Source organism: Pelodiscus sinensis, chromosome 13 (assembly GCF_049634645.1).
Source record: "Pelodiscus sinensis isolate JC-2024 chromosome 13, ASM4963464v1, whole genome shotgun sequence".
Lineage (NCBI taxonomy): Eukaryota > Metazoa > Chordata > Testudines > Trionychidae > Pelodiscus > Pelodiscus sinensis.
Window position 1 is genome coordinate 46,994,271 of NC_134723.1, and position 14,710 is coordinate 47,008,980.

Below are 14,710 nucleotides of genomic sequence, written 5' to 3' on the forward strand. Positions count from 1 at the left end.
CGTCGGTACCAAATGACTAGAGGATAACTAATGTGACACCAATTTTTAAAAAGGGCTCCAGAGGCCATTGCACCAAGCCTGACTTCAGCAATGGGCAAACTGGTTGAAACTATTGTATAGAACAGAATTGTCAGACACACAGGTTAATGTAATTTGTTGGGGAAGAGTCAACGTGGTTTTTGTAAAGAGAAATCCTGCCTCACCAATCTACTAGAATTCTGTGAGGGGGGTCAACAGTCAGGGTGACAAGGGGGATCCAGTGGCTACAGTGTACTTAGACTTTCAGAAAGCCTTTGATGAGGTTCCAAGCAACTTAAAGCAGGGAATTTTTTCCTCCTAGCTGACTTCCATGTGTACAAATTTTTGTTGTTGTTTTTGGGGATTTTTTCTGCATGACTTAAGATTGGGGAATGGGTGGACTTATAACACATCAGTTCCTACAAGCGTCAATGACTTTAGTGCGGAGTGGATGCATACTGGGGCGACTTATAGTGGGGACTCCCTGTAACTGGTTAAAGTCAGGAAACAAAGAGTTAGGAATAAGTTGTCAGTTTTCAGAATGGAAAGAGATAGATGGTGGTGTCCACCAGGGACCGGGACAAGTCCTGTTCAATATGTTCACAAATGAGCTGACAAAAGTGGCAACATTTGCAGATGATATTAAACTACTCAAGATCATTAAGTCCCAGGCAGACTGTGAATAGCTACAAAGGGATCTCACAATATTGGATGACTGGGCAATAAAATGGCAGGTGAAATTCAATGCTGATAAATACAAAGGAACGCACACTGGAAAACATAATCTCAACCATATGTATAAAATGATGGAATCTACATTAGCTGTTCCACTCAAGAAAGAGTGGTTTGGGGCAGGGAGGGTCACTCACTCACTCACTCAATCGGGGGGTAGGCAAGATAGCAAGCCCCTGCCCCAGTTGGCCACTCTCTTGGGGGTGCGGCTGCCCCCAATGGTCACTCTGCAGTATAGCTCTCCCCTGTGACGCTGTCCCTAGTGGCCACAATGATTATCGCTCTTCTCCATGCTATGGAAAACATTCCCATTCCAGGGGCTTCCCATTTTCCTGGCACAACCAAACCCTGGTCTTGTTTTAAGTTATGATAAGATGAAGCTATATACAAAATGTGGTGGTCTTAGTTCTAACAATTTAGGAGGCATTCTTGAGCAAGTGGATTTAGAGACAGACAGATGCACATTTCCAAAATATACAGCTAGATTGTGCTACTGTAATAAATTGGATATTGTTGGCATCACCACTGATTTCTACTTAGTGAAATCAGAGCTAGTCATTGATGTGGCAAAAGATCTTTTCCATCAATGAAACTTTTCCTACAGAACATCATCCCCAGGGTAGCAGATGCAGCCTGCACTGTAAAATTACTCACTCATCAAGACTGTCTTGGTTCTTTGTTTGTACAGTGTCTAGCACAATGGGGTCCAGGCTACAGCAATACAAATCAATAATATGTTCTCTTTTTCTGTCTGAGGAGTATATGATTTTTTTGCCTGTTATCTGTGGAAGTGAAAAGTTGCCCCTGGATTTTAGTCTCTCTGGCATAAACTGCATTTGGTGTTTCTGAACCACACAGCATTCCACAGGGCTATCCCCTGATAGTGGCATCCATGGAATAAGCCAATATCAAATTAACGTTTTAAATCATAATACTGTCATGGGAAGATGTTTAGGAAGTTGTTTTCATTAACTTGGCCTGTCCTAGCATATGACTAGACTGGAAGGGAAGGTATGATTGCAGCGTGAGTGGGCATATCCATGCTAGCTTGAATCTAGTTAGCCCTAGTAACAACAGTAGCATAGAGAAGGAGGCACAGGCTAGCAAAGCAAGTATGCACCCTGGCTCCCTGGGGATCTTGGACACAGAAGACTAGCCTGTGCACCTTGTCAGCACTGTTATCATGGCATGCACTAGCTAGGCTAAAGCTAGTAAGGGTAAGAGACAGGTAGGTCTACTCATGCTACAGTCACACCGTTGCTTGCAAAGTGGATGTTACCTTTCGCGTGACTACACTTCCAGAAGTGGCTTCCCTGGGACCAAATTAAGAACTGAATGGAAGACCGCATTCTTAATTCTATCAGGAAACAGTAGGGGGGATGCACATTGTCACAGCTTATCATACAGGCAGAAGAACACCATTTCAGAAAGATAGTGCCATGAATACTTTCACCCCAGCTCTGCCATCTGCAAAGCATTTCTAGCTCTCTGCGTATTTCTAGCATGCACGCTTATCAAGAAAATACATGAAGCTCGCGAACTTTATCTTTTAGGATGGAAAACCTGCCAAATGTACTTTCTGTAATTTGTTGAAGCATTGACAGTTGTACAATTAAACAGATGCTCCAAATGAAGGATATACCAGGGAATTTTCTCTTCAATGGATCTGCTGTGTTATTGCAGTCTATACAATAATAATACAGCAGGTTGTTTATTTATTTATTAAAAGATCCCTGGAGCAGCGAGAGGGAAATTATTTTTGTTTCTTTTCTATTAATAGATCAGATGTCACAGAATAATAAGCTGTGTTCCTCTTTTTCAAAACATCCCACTAAAACATTTGGCATTAGCATGTAGAATGGTGCCTTTGCCTTTTGTTCCATCTAGAGAAACATGACTTGCTTCACTGCCAAAATGGGCCAATGTGCTGAGACTTTCGGGATCTGTCCTTATTTATACCAGGTTTGAATGTGATTGTTTGTGTGCTCACATAGGGAGAAAGGGAGGATGACTGACAAAAGAACCACATAAATCTGTTTCTGTTGGCCTCACTATCTCACGTGTATCCCGATGAAAATCAGGCAATATCAGGAGTGGCAGACCCTCAGCTCGTTCTTCAAAATAGAGATGGATGGAAAAAACAGTCACTCAGCTAGCGGATGAACGTGAAAAGTGACGTCACCTGTAAAAAAGCCTCCCAGGAATATCGTTCTGGTCCGAATGTTGAATGGTCCCTGTACTCCTACAAGCCCTCTTGGATTGATGGGTTTAAAGACTTGCATCAGTAATGGCCTTACAGAGAAGATCGTCAGCTTCAGTGGAGTGTTTTCAACTCTTGCTCGGCTCCCTCAAGGCTCTGCTTTTTCTTTCCTCTGCAAAGCCTCCAGACCCGTGTCTGTGCTCAGAAACTCTGGTTCTTCCACTTGCACGAAAGTAATCGTGTAGCCACAAGTGGCCAACGTGCAGTGCCTCCATGCACGCTATTCTCTGCACTAGGGATGTAAAATCCCCTTTAAACAGGTACCTGGTTAAACTTTAGGTTTAACGGGTTAACCGATTAAGTGGGATCGGGGGGACCTCTCCAGCCCAGCTGGAGCAGCCCCCAGCCTGTAGGGCTGACGCTGGCCCGTCTCGGCACCCCCCATGCAGGGCTGCCACTGGCTCTCTTGCCCCTCCAGGTGGGGCTGCTGCCGGCCCTTTCTGCTCTGGCTGCTGCCTCTCCTGGCCCTGGCAGCCCCACGCATGGCTGCCGTCGCCTCCATCGGCCCCATGCAGGGCTGCTGCCAGTTCTGCCAGCTCCTCCCAGCGCTCCCAGATCCATGCTGGGTTGCCAGCTCCTGCCCTGGCCTGCAATGCAGTGAGCTCAGTGGGGCTAGCTCAGCCCTCTAGGGCTGGCAGGGGCCTTCTCCCAGGTGCCGGTAAACCCTTAGCCCGTAAGCATCACTTGGTAAGGGTAATGCTTACTAGGTAACCGGTTAACCGTTGATATCCCTTCTCTGCAACTGCTGCTTGATCTTTGCTCTTACACCGAGCTCACAATGCCGGGACCCTCTCAGGAGCAGGTGCATAGCGTCAATGATATAGAGAGCACCTTTGGTACCTACTGGCCACCTGCTGCAAACGGCTCTGTTCTGCCACTGGAGCTACGCACGCTTCACGAAGGGCAGGGACTGCTTTCTGTGATCTACCACTCCTGCAGGCTGCAGATGCCTGTGTGGAGATTCACCAGCTCTCCATGCAAATCAAACCACTGCCGAATAAACCGTGGGCCGAGCAGCCTGGGGTCAACGAAGAAAAGCGTTCACCAAGGTGCTTGAGAAGATAAAGGCGCTTTCTTACTATTGTCTTTCTCTACAGTCTTCCAGAATCTCCCTGGTTTCTTTTTACGTTTGAAATTGAAACTAGAAATTTCTGTCTTGTCTTTTGAGAAGCTATTGAGTGGGAACGATTTTGCTTGGATAGATGCTCATAGACTAGGGTAGGGACAGACGGGACCGTTTTGTCATGGAAAAGCGGGGGGGTGTTTTTGCTTTGGGTATGGGTGTGTCTCATGTATCTGTATGTTGCTGATGTTCTTTTTTCTTTTTCAGGCTGGAGAGGTCTGGAGAGTCAGCCATCTCACTGTGGTGCACACAAAAGGGTAACATTGCTCCTGGATTGCTGTGTCTGTGCGGTGTCTAATGTATGAACAAATGCGTGCTGGTCCAAAGAGCAAAGGTAAAAAGCAAGACAAAGTTCTGATCTTTTATAATGTACTGAATTTGTTGGACAACCAAAGGCAGAATGCAGTGAAATGTTGCTTGTAATAGAGCAGTGCCTTTATTAACATAGGAAGAGAGAAGAAGATCTCGGTGTGATAATGTGATGTCTTGAAGTCATGCTACAGGGTTGCAATGCAGCTACTAACTTGGAAAGCTGGATCTGAACTTGGACCCAGGCAGATCCACAGGCATGAAGGCTTTCGCTAGACATGGCTTCCCCGGGTTCTAATTCAACCATGTGTTAAAGGCAGAATGGCCTGTAAAAATATGGGGGTTAGCGCGTAACACCACACCTGAAATCAGGGTGGGCAATAATTTCTGATGCATTTGGTAAATGGTCAAGGGTCACACTCATATCAATGGAGGAGTTGCAAGGTCTAGGATGGAGGTTGGATGCAGAAGGGAGCTCGGGGTTGGCACTGAGGTGCAGGAGGGGACGTGGGATAGGGATGTCAAATCCTACTTAATCGGTTAACTGGTTAAACATTAGGCTAACCTAATGTTTAACTGGTTAACCAGCTAAAGTGAGGCCCAGGCTGGAGACTACCCCAGCCTGGCTGGAGCAGCGCCCAACCCTGCACTAGGGCTGGATGCTGGCTCTCAGCCCCTGCACTGGGGCTGCAGCTGGCTCTGGCGCTCAGCCCGGCCAGAGCAGCTGCTGTCCATGGCAGGCCCCCTGCGCGACAGGCGGGGAACCACTCCAGAACCAATAGTTCTTCAAAAACATCCACGCAGTGCGCAGCGGCAGTCAAAACAGCAAACAGAATGTTAGGAGTCATTACAAAAGGGAGAGAGGATAAGACAGAGAACATCCGACTACCTCTGTATAAAACCACGATACGCCCACATCCTGAACACTGCGTACAGATGTGGGCGCCTCATCTCAAACAAGATCTATTGGCATTGGAAAAGGTTCAAAAAAAGGCAACAAAAATGATTGGGGGTTTGGAACAGGGCCCATATGAAGAGAGATTAAAGAGACTGGAACTTTTCAGCTTAGAAAAGAGGAGACTGAGGGAGAATATGATCGAGGTCTATAAAATCATGACTGGTGTGGAAAAAGTGAATAAGGAAAAGTTATTATTCCCATAATATAACAACTAGGGGTTGCCAAATGACATTAGTAGGCAGCAGGTTTAAAACAAACAAAAGGAAGTTTTTCTTCACTCGGCGCACAGTCAACCTGTGGAACTCCTCGCCAGAGGATGTTGTGAAGGCCAGGACTTTAACAGGGTCAAAAAAAGAGCTAGATAGATTCATGGAGGTCAGGTCCATCAATGGCTATTAGCCGGGATGGGTAGGATGGCACCCCTAGCCTCTGTTTGTATGGAAATGGGGGACAGGAGAGGGATCATGTGATGATTCCCTGTTGTATTACCCCCTCTGGGGCACCTGGTGCTGGCCACTGTCGGCAGACAGGCTACTGGGCTAGAGGGACCTTTGGTCTGACCCAGCACGGCCGTTCTTATGTTCAGTCAACATCACTGTTTCCAACAATGTTTATCGGTTAGAAGTTTGGGAGAAGGAGAGGGTTGTGACCTGAGGAAGGAAGTTGGGGTGCAAGGTCCAGGAGAGGGTATAAATGCAGGAGAGGATTCCGACTAGGAGGGATGTAGGAGATGGTGCAGGGTCTGAGAGAGGGTTGTGACGTCGGGTAGAGACCTGTATCCTCAAAAATGAGCCACGGCTATCTACATCCATGGATGTGGATTCCCAAAGTTGTAGGGTTCTAGATACAAAATAAATATGATTATCCACATTTGTATCCTTGAACATAAACCACGCATGTTAGCAGATTTGCAGGGCGCTAGCCTTGGTTGTTGTGACCTGGGACGGCGCCTGGGGTACAGGGTCTTAGAGGATTTTGACCTACAGGAGGGGTGCAGAAGTGGGGTGCAGGGATTTGGAGCGTCACCTGAGCCAGGAAATTATGGTCCAGGGAGATGGGGGGGAGGGAGTATGGTTACAGGCATGGGGATGCTGAGAGTTTGGGTTACATGAGGGAGGGGTGCAGGATAGGGATGTGAATGGTAACTGGTAAGCATCACCCTTACCTCACGGGCCCACTGTGGGCGGAGGGTGCTCCAGCCCGGCCAGAGCAATATGCCCGCAACAGACCCAGCCCAGCACACCATGGGCAGGGGCACTCCAGGTTGTCTGGAGCAGCCCTCCTTGCCCCTGTTTAACCCGTTAACTAATTAAATGGGATTTTACATTCCTAATGCAGGAAGAGGGGCAGTCGTGCCAGAGGCAGGCTCTGGCCAGGAAGCACCTACCTCGGGGGCTCTTGGCCAGCAGCCCAGCAGCTCCCAGCCTTCCATGCCCCTGCACACCTCTCAAAACAGCTGGCCATCGGGGCCACATGCTTCTCTGAGTGCCACAAGCCCAACGGGACCTGCAAGACTGTGCTGGGGGCAGGAGCAGTGCACAAAGCCTCTTGCTCCCCACCCAGCAGTGCTCAGAGAAGCACATGGCAGCTGACCGCTCTGAGCGGCGTGTGGGGCAGGGCAGGCAGGAAGCCTGGGTCATGGGTCATATTTTGCCTGCGCAGACTTAAATGCTAGACTAGAAAAGGTGAAGTTCATGTACAACGGATGTGGATAACCACAAAAGACTCTCAAAGGGGAAGTCACTCACAAGAGTGGGAAGCTTTGCAGTGGTTTTCAGCATCCTGAAAATTAGAGGGGTGTGTTTTATTTTTATTTTTATTATTTTTTAGCACTGTAGGAAAAACACAACAAAGATAAGGAGGAAATAGAGGGCTTTTTAATAAGGACAAATTGGAAGAATACTGAAGGAAAAAGTGGTGTAAGATCCAACAAAAGACAAAACAAGTGAAGTAATAGTGGGTAAAATCAGACTTAAGAATCCCAGACATCTAAACAAAAGGTTGGATTCGTTCACCAGAAATTCTCAAGTGAACACAGATTTTCCTACTTGTTCCGCACTGAGAAACCTGCAAATTAGGCACCCTCTCATAATAGTCCATTTTTATTCTGTAGCTATGGTACCAATCCATCATTTCAAATAACTAGAGTCTGTATTAATGGCACCTCAGCCATCCCCAGAAGCCTTTCCTATTTGCTCTATTGTGTGAGCGAGTGAGCTAAAGGTAGCATTTGTCCATAGGCAGGATTGAGCCAGGACTCAATATATGCGAGTCCAGCACTTTTTTCCCCGAATTAATCTTTTACTAAAGTAATAGCTCTGATGGGCGCTATAGGAAGTTTCTGAATATGACTCCATATGGTGCTGTAAAACGGAGTCCAGACAACCTGCCTGAAACAATGGCTCTATTACAGGGGCGGGCAAAATTCAGATCCAACCTGCAGACCAGTGGGAGCCTCAGGCAGGCTCCCTGCCTGGCCTGCTCCAGCACACCGCTCAGAGCAGCTAGCTGTGGGTGGAATTGTGCTTCTTCTACATCAGCAGCAAGAAAGAAATTGACATAGGAGACACTGCCTCAGCTTTGTACCTCCAGAAGATTCCCCTCCACTATAGTTACTCTTCCATGGCCAGCTAGCATATATAAAGTGGCTGCAATATACCAAGGCTCTGTCTACATTGACAAGATTTTGCGCAAAAACAGGACTTTTGCGCAAAAACTTGCCACCTGTCTACACTGGCGGGGAGTTCTTGCGCAAGAACACTGACGTTCTAATGTGTGAAATCAGTGCTTCTTGCACAAGAGCTATGATGCTCCCGCTCAGGAATAAGCCGTCTTGTACAAGTGTTCTTGCTCAAGAGGCCAGTGTAGACAGGCAATATGAATTTCTTGCGCAAGAAAGTCCAATGACTAAAATGGCCATCGGAGCTTTCTTGCGCAAGAGAGCGTCTACATTGGCATGGATGCTTTTGCGCAAAAGCACATCTCTTGTGCAAAGGCACATGCCAGTGTAGACACTCTCTTGCACAAATACTTTTAACGCAAAAACTCTTGCGTTAAAAGTATTTGCGCAAAATCATGCCAGTGTAGACGTAGCCCAAGATCTGAGCCCTTGATTGCATACACTACATTATTGCCATTGGAGACCATGATTTATGGATACTTCTGACAGTTTAACACAGAAAAGAGAATTCCACTAACTCTGAAAGAAACAATCACTTTCACTGAGTTTAGTGATCCCCAAAAGTTGCCTCTGCTCACTCAACTTCTGCTGATGTTTAAAAAATCTGATGAGAAGAGGGTGGGCCTCAGTTGAAGCAGTAGGAGAGAGCCCTTTAATCTTTGGAAAAGTTCAGAGATCTGGGCGTTTTGGCTCAGCCTTTTTGATAACGAGCCAAACCAAAACCTCTATGCAAATATTCCTCAAACTCTGGAAAAATGTCAGTTCTCTTGACTCCATTTCTACTCAAAGAGTATTGCAAAGCTGTGGGGGTTTTACCCTGGAAATTCTGATGAAAACACTATGCTAATTTAAAATACCAGCAACGCCACCACTTAGTTCCATATGTGTTGTGCTGCTCCCATGCTGCTTTTGTGCAAAAGATCCCAAAACAAAACTAAAAAAAGGAAGTCTCATAAGAATGCTGAGATCAGGAATAAAGTAGTCTCATAAAGCAGAATAACACTTGTAAACACAAGAGGGTTTGAGACTCAGCCAATCAACAGCTGACTGAACTTTATAGATACAAATTTGTATATGATCTTAAAGTCAAATCTGAAGTTAATAACAAAAATTTGTGATAACTAAAGATTATGCAGATATATTGGCTTTGATCCTCATGTATGGGTGATCAGCCAGAACTTAGGCTTTTGTTGACAGAAGTTACTGATACTGTCGACAAAGCTTCTGTTGACAAAAAGCGTCTAGACTACATTCAGTTCTGTCGACAAAGCAAGCTGCTTTGTCGACATGGCAGTGTAGAGGCAAAGGACAGTTTAGATGCAATAACGCCTTCTGTCGACAGAACTCTGTCAACAAAAGGCATTATTCCTCGTAAAATGAGATTTACCAGCGTTGACAAAACTGCTGAGTTCTGTCGATGTTATGTCAACAGAACTCAGCGGTAGTGTAGACGCAGGTTTAGTTTTGTCGACAAACGTCCACTTTTGTCGACAAAACCCTGTAGTCTAGACACACCCTTAGAGTGGGAGGCAAAGGTGGTTTTATGAAACTATTGTGCTCCTCTCTCTGATCCTGGTGCCAGTCCCGTTCTCAAGGTGGTCGATACTGTGGCCAGCTGCAATAATTTGCAATAGCAGTTGTGGCAAAGAGCCAAGACCAGCCATGTGCGCCCATATAGTCCTTGTTTGGCTGGACCCTACCATACCATTTATTCAGAGGACTGTGATGTTGATATTAGACTACTTCTATTTCCCCTCCTCCCCAAGTTGGGAAATCTTCAGTATGCTGTGTAAGATAGCATTAAAACACCTTTCCGCCTTCGGCTGGAGCAGAGCAGATGAACTGGCCCACTGATGCTACTGTTGCCTAGTTCACTTCTCATGCTACTTACTTCACTGATTTAGGGATTTCTTGTAGGAGATAATCAATCTATTTGCAGTTACATGATCATATTATCAGCACGGCCTCATTAAGTTTGTCTAAACGATCTCTTCCAGGAACTATATGGAGGGAGTTCTATGGCCTGTGTTATACAAAAGATCAGAGTGGATGATCACAGTAGTCACTTGGAATCTATACATCTCATTAAATGTGCTAGACAAAGCACTAAAATACTAAACCTTAGCCTGGTTAATTCTGTGCTATTGAATTTCAGACAGATATCGCCCACACTGTATACTCCTCCTTTGACTAATATGTCAGTGTGAGGCAGCAGAGACATTATGGACTAATTTGCTGACCAAAGGCTAGTTTCCTTTGTAGAGCTCATGGAAGCAACTTCCTTCAGAGCCACAAACTGAGTCTTGTTGTATACACAAAATTTCCATTTTAGGGAACCATAGGAAGATCTAAGTATGAAAACAAATTCTGCTTTCTATTGCATCCTACGCAATCCACTCAGATTCCGGTTCTGTGGATCTTACATTAGCCTTATTCCAGTCAGGACCATGCCTAGCCATGTGACTTTTTCTGATAGGTATACAGATTCTCATATTTGCAGAGCTCCAATTTAGATAATTCCTTTTGCAGAAGAGGTAATATTCCAGGGCACTTGCTAATCACAAAATGTTAAACAATTTTATAAGTACTAGTAATATCACTACAGAGATTAGCATAGTGCAAGAGTGGCTTCTGATTTTCTGTATTACTCCACTTTGCATCTAAGATTGAAGTCAGAGCACCAATATTTTTTTCCACATTCACACCAACATTCCTTAATTTATCTTTCATGTGAGAACGTTACTTGCATTCTTTATTTCTGGTCTTATGTATTGTCTGATGAGATTCCTTATTGATTTTTTTCTTTCCTACATCACAAATACTAATCATGCTCTGTGGTTACTGAACAGATGCTATTACTGATTTGTTCTCATCGCAGAATTTATGATCCTGTAAACAGGAATTGTACACCCCCCCAACAGGCATTATGCTTAATGTATACTCCTTTAAATAATATTTCAAATAGTCATTTAAGGGTTGCCATGGACACCATGGTAGGCTAAGATTGTGCCAAATTGTTAATCAAATGGGATCTTTCATGTCTATCCTCTGGGTGCCCTAGACTTTCATAAATGGAACATTGATGGTTGAAAAGGGACTATTCTTTGCTTTGCAGGGAAACTCTGTGAACCTTCAAGCTTTAATGGGTCTCCTTTTCAATTCAAAATGTAAATTTTCTCCTCCATGTTATTAGCAGGATGATAGCTTGCAGCAACATAAACCAAGATGTCCCTCCAGTTCTGTCTAAAGTTCCTTATATTCCACACCCACCTGATATTTCTTCTTTATGCCCATTCCACCAATATAAAACTTTATAGAAGACTACATTCTCTGATGGTGCGAACAGAGAAACATCACTGAAGTGAATGGAGTTTCATCCATTTACCCCAGCTGATGATTTGGCCTAAGAATGAATAATTGAATATGGGATTACTATAAATTACAGGGATGGCCCACAACATTTTGGCACCTGAGGTGAGGAGATCAAATGATGCCCCCGTGCCCCCTCACTTGGGCCAAAACTTTGAAAGGTCTCAATTCTGCCTCCTTCCTGTTCTACTCCTCTCATGGTGCCGCTCTGCTGCCTACATATGCACCAGCAGCAGACACAATTTTCTACACTCTGGGTCCTAGTGGAGCCCCCCCCCCACCCACCCCGCCCAGTCTGGCCCCTGAGGTGGCCACCTCAGTTTGCCTCATGGTAAGACCAGCCCTGACAAATTAACAGATCTTTATTATTACCTTAAACTGTAACACCTTCTTTTTTTAGAAGTGTTCATATGTTGGACAGTATAACAGAGTACATAGTGATACCTTCCATTTTATAAAGTTTGCCAAATGTTTTTGAAGCAATTAATCTATGGGCCCTATCATACACCCCTCTTTATCTGGTCTGTCCCAGCCAGTGAAGTCAGTACACTACTCATGAGAGTAAGGTTGCAAAGGTGGATCCTATCCTCGGAATTGTCTATTGATGGGTTGTGACTGAATGGGGATTCTCACCTTTTCATGACTAATGGCATCTGCACCGTATACTGTGGACAAGGACACTTAAGCCATGTCTACACTAGCAGGTTCTTGTGCAAGGATTCTTGTGCAAGAACTCTTGTGCAAGAACACGTCCACACTGCAATGTGCTTTTGCACAAGAGCATCCATGGCAGTGTGGATGTTCTATTGTTCAAGAAAGCTCTGATGGCCATTTTTAGCCATAGGGCTTTCTTGTGCAAGAAACCCCTGCCACACGTCCACACTGCCCTCTTGCGCAAGAGAGCTTACACTTGTTAGAAAAGAGCATAGCGCTTGCACAATAAGTCCTCTCCTAGTGCGCTTTACTGTAAATCTTCTTGCGCAAGAGCGGGCGGCCAGTGTGGACGCTCTGCGGAAGAACGGCCGTTCTTGCGCAAGAACCTGCCAGTGTAGACATAGCCTTAGTGCTATGGAAGAGGGCTGTGCGCAGTGAGAACTGTCATGAGGCTACATCTACACTGGCAGCTTCTTGCGTAAGAACTGTTTTGCGGAAGAGTTCTTGTGCAAAAAGTCTTCCGCAAGAGTGTGTCTACACAGGCATGTGCTTTTGCGCAAGAGCATCCATGGCAGTGTGGACAAGAAAGCTCTGATGGCCATTTTAGCCATAGAGGTTTCTTGCACAAGAAATTCACGTGACCCGTCTACACTGTCCTCTTGTGCAAGAGGGCTTGCTCCTCCGAGGAGAGGAATAACTCTTGGGGCAGAAGCCCTAGTTCCCACGCGAGGCTATACATGTACTGGTGCGAGAAGGCCCGTGCAGTGCGGGCAGCGGCCAGTTCTTGCAGAGGGGCCAGTGCAGCCGGGGCGCCGGCCCTAGAGGTGCACTCGGCGGAGGGCTGGGGGGCCAAGTTAAACGGGGCGCTGAAGGGCGGTGCAATACCGGGGGGGGGGGGGGGGCGAGTGCACGGTGCCTAGGGCCGTGCAGCGGCAGCCGCGCCGTGGCTCTGACCCCTCCCCACGCGCCCAGCTCACGCGCTCGGGGCAGCGGAGCCCGGCGCGCGCGAGGCCGCTCCCGGGGGCGGGGCCGTTGGCGCATGCGCGGCGCGGCGGTGTGTCGCGGGGCGCTGCGCTCCGACATGGCGGCCGGGCTGGGGCCGGCGGGCGGGGGGCTGGGGCTGCCCGCGCACCTCACGCTCTGCTACCCGGCCGGGCCGCCCTGGGGCGCCGCCCCGCTGCCGCCGGGCCGCAGCCTGGAGCGGGCCCTGGAGGAGGCGGCGGGCTCGGGCATCCTCTGCCTCAGCGGCAGGAAGCTCCGCGACTTCCCCGGCGGCGGCTACGACCTGAGCGACACCACGCAAGCGGGTGCGGGCCGGGGGGGGGCAGTGTGGGGGGGGGCGACGGGGGGGTGGGGCAGTGTGTGGTGGGGCAGTGTGGGGGGGGCGGCTGATAGGAGGGGGCAGTGTGTGTGGGGGGGGCGGCCGATGGGGGGGCAGTGTGTGGGGGGGCGGCCGATGGGGGGGGCAGTGTGTGGGGGGGGCGGCCGATGGGGGGGGGCAGTGTGTGTGGGGGGGCGGCTGATGGGAGGGGGCAATGTGTGTGGGGGGGCGGCCGATGGGGGGGCAGTGTGTGGGGGGGGCGGCCGATGGGGGGGGGCAGTGTGTGTGGGGGGGCGGCTGATGGGAGGGGGCAATGTGTGTGGGGGGGCGGCCGATGGGGGGGCAGTGTGTGGGGGGCGGCCGATGGGGGGGTGGGGCAGTGTGTGGGGAGGGCGGCCGATGGGGGGGGCTGTGTGTGTGGGGGAGGTGAGGGGGAGATAAGATCCGTGTGGGGGGGAGGGAGGCGGTCGATGGGGGGGTGGGGCAGTGTGTGGGGGGTGTCGATGGGGGGGCAGTGTGTGGGGGGTGTCGATGGGGGGGCAGTGTGTGGTGGGAGGACAGTGGGGGGGCAGCCAATGGGGGGGAGGGGAGATGTTGGGGCAGCACTTTGGGGGGGAGCTGGTGAGTTGCTTATTTTGCAGTCTCAGTAATCAAGGCTGAGTGTCATGGTTCATCTGGGCCTGTTCTGGGGGCTTTGGCCCCATGGGGGCGTCTCCTCCCTCATCATACAGGGTGGTTGTTTGGGAGTTCCCCATGCGCCTCTTTCCCATCATGAGTTAGGAGGGGTATGGGGTGCACATCAGCAGCTCAGGACTGAATGTGTGCACCATGTTACTACATGCACATGTAGAAAACTAGACCATTGAATTCATCTTGACTTAAAATGTGAGGTGAATTGGAGATGTTTGCTTCTGTATAGTCTCTAGAAAATCTGGTTGATACTTATGTGCTACAAGAGTTGTAATGTGTATTTCTACATTAATTTGCTACAGAACTCACAATTGAATGTGAGTTAATTTGGGTGGGATGGTAGAATTATATATATATATATATATATATATATAAATGGTGGTCTGATGTATTCAAAAGTAGCAAGGGATTTTCAGTAGGAAACTGAAAGCGATATTTATTTTTTTTTCATGGGATTGTGGGTAATTTGTTTATCATTTTGAATGAGAGTCAGAACACTATTGCTTTCCCCCATCTGTGACAATTCTGTGCTCAATGGTCTATTGAATACTTACTCTTCCTTAGTCTTTGTTGTGGACTTCATGTTGTGTGTAGAG

General features: G+C 47.7%; 1 protein-coding gene across 1 annotated transcript in view; it reads left to right on the forward strand.

The window, feature by feature from the left end:
- Positions 1-13,141: 13,141 nt before the first annotated feature.
- Positions 13,142-14,710, forward strand: part of LRCH2 (leucine rich repeats and calponin homology domain containing 2) — a 37,274-nt gene continuing 35,705 nt past the window's right edge. Inside the window, exon 1 of the mRNA XM_075941191.1 lies at positions 13,142-13,410. Coding sequence (XP_075797306.1) covers positions 13,143-13,410 — 268 coding nt within the window. The 5' untranslated portion in view covers position 13,142. The remainder of the gene's footprint in view (positions 13,411-14,710) is intronic.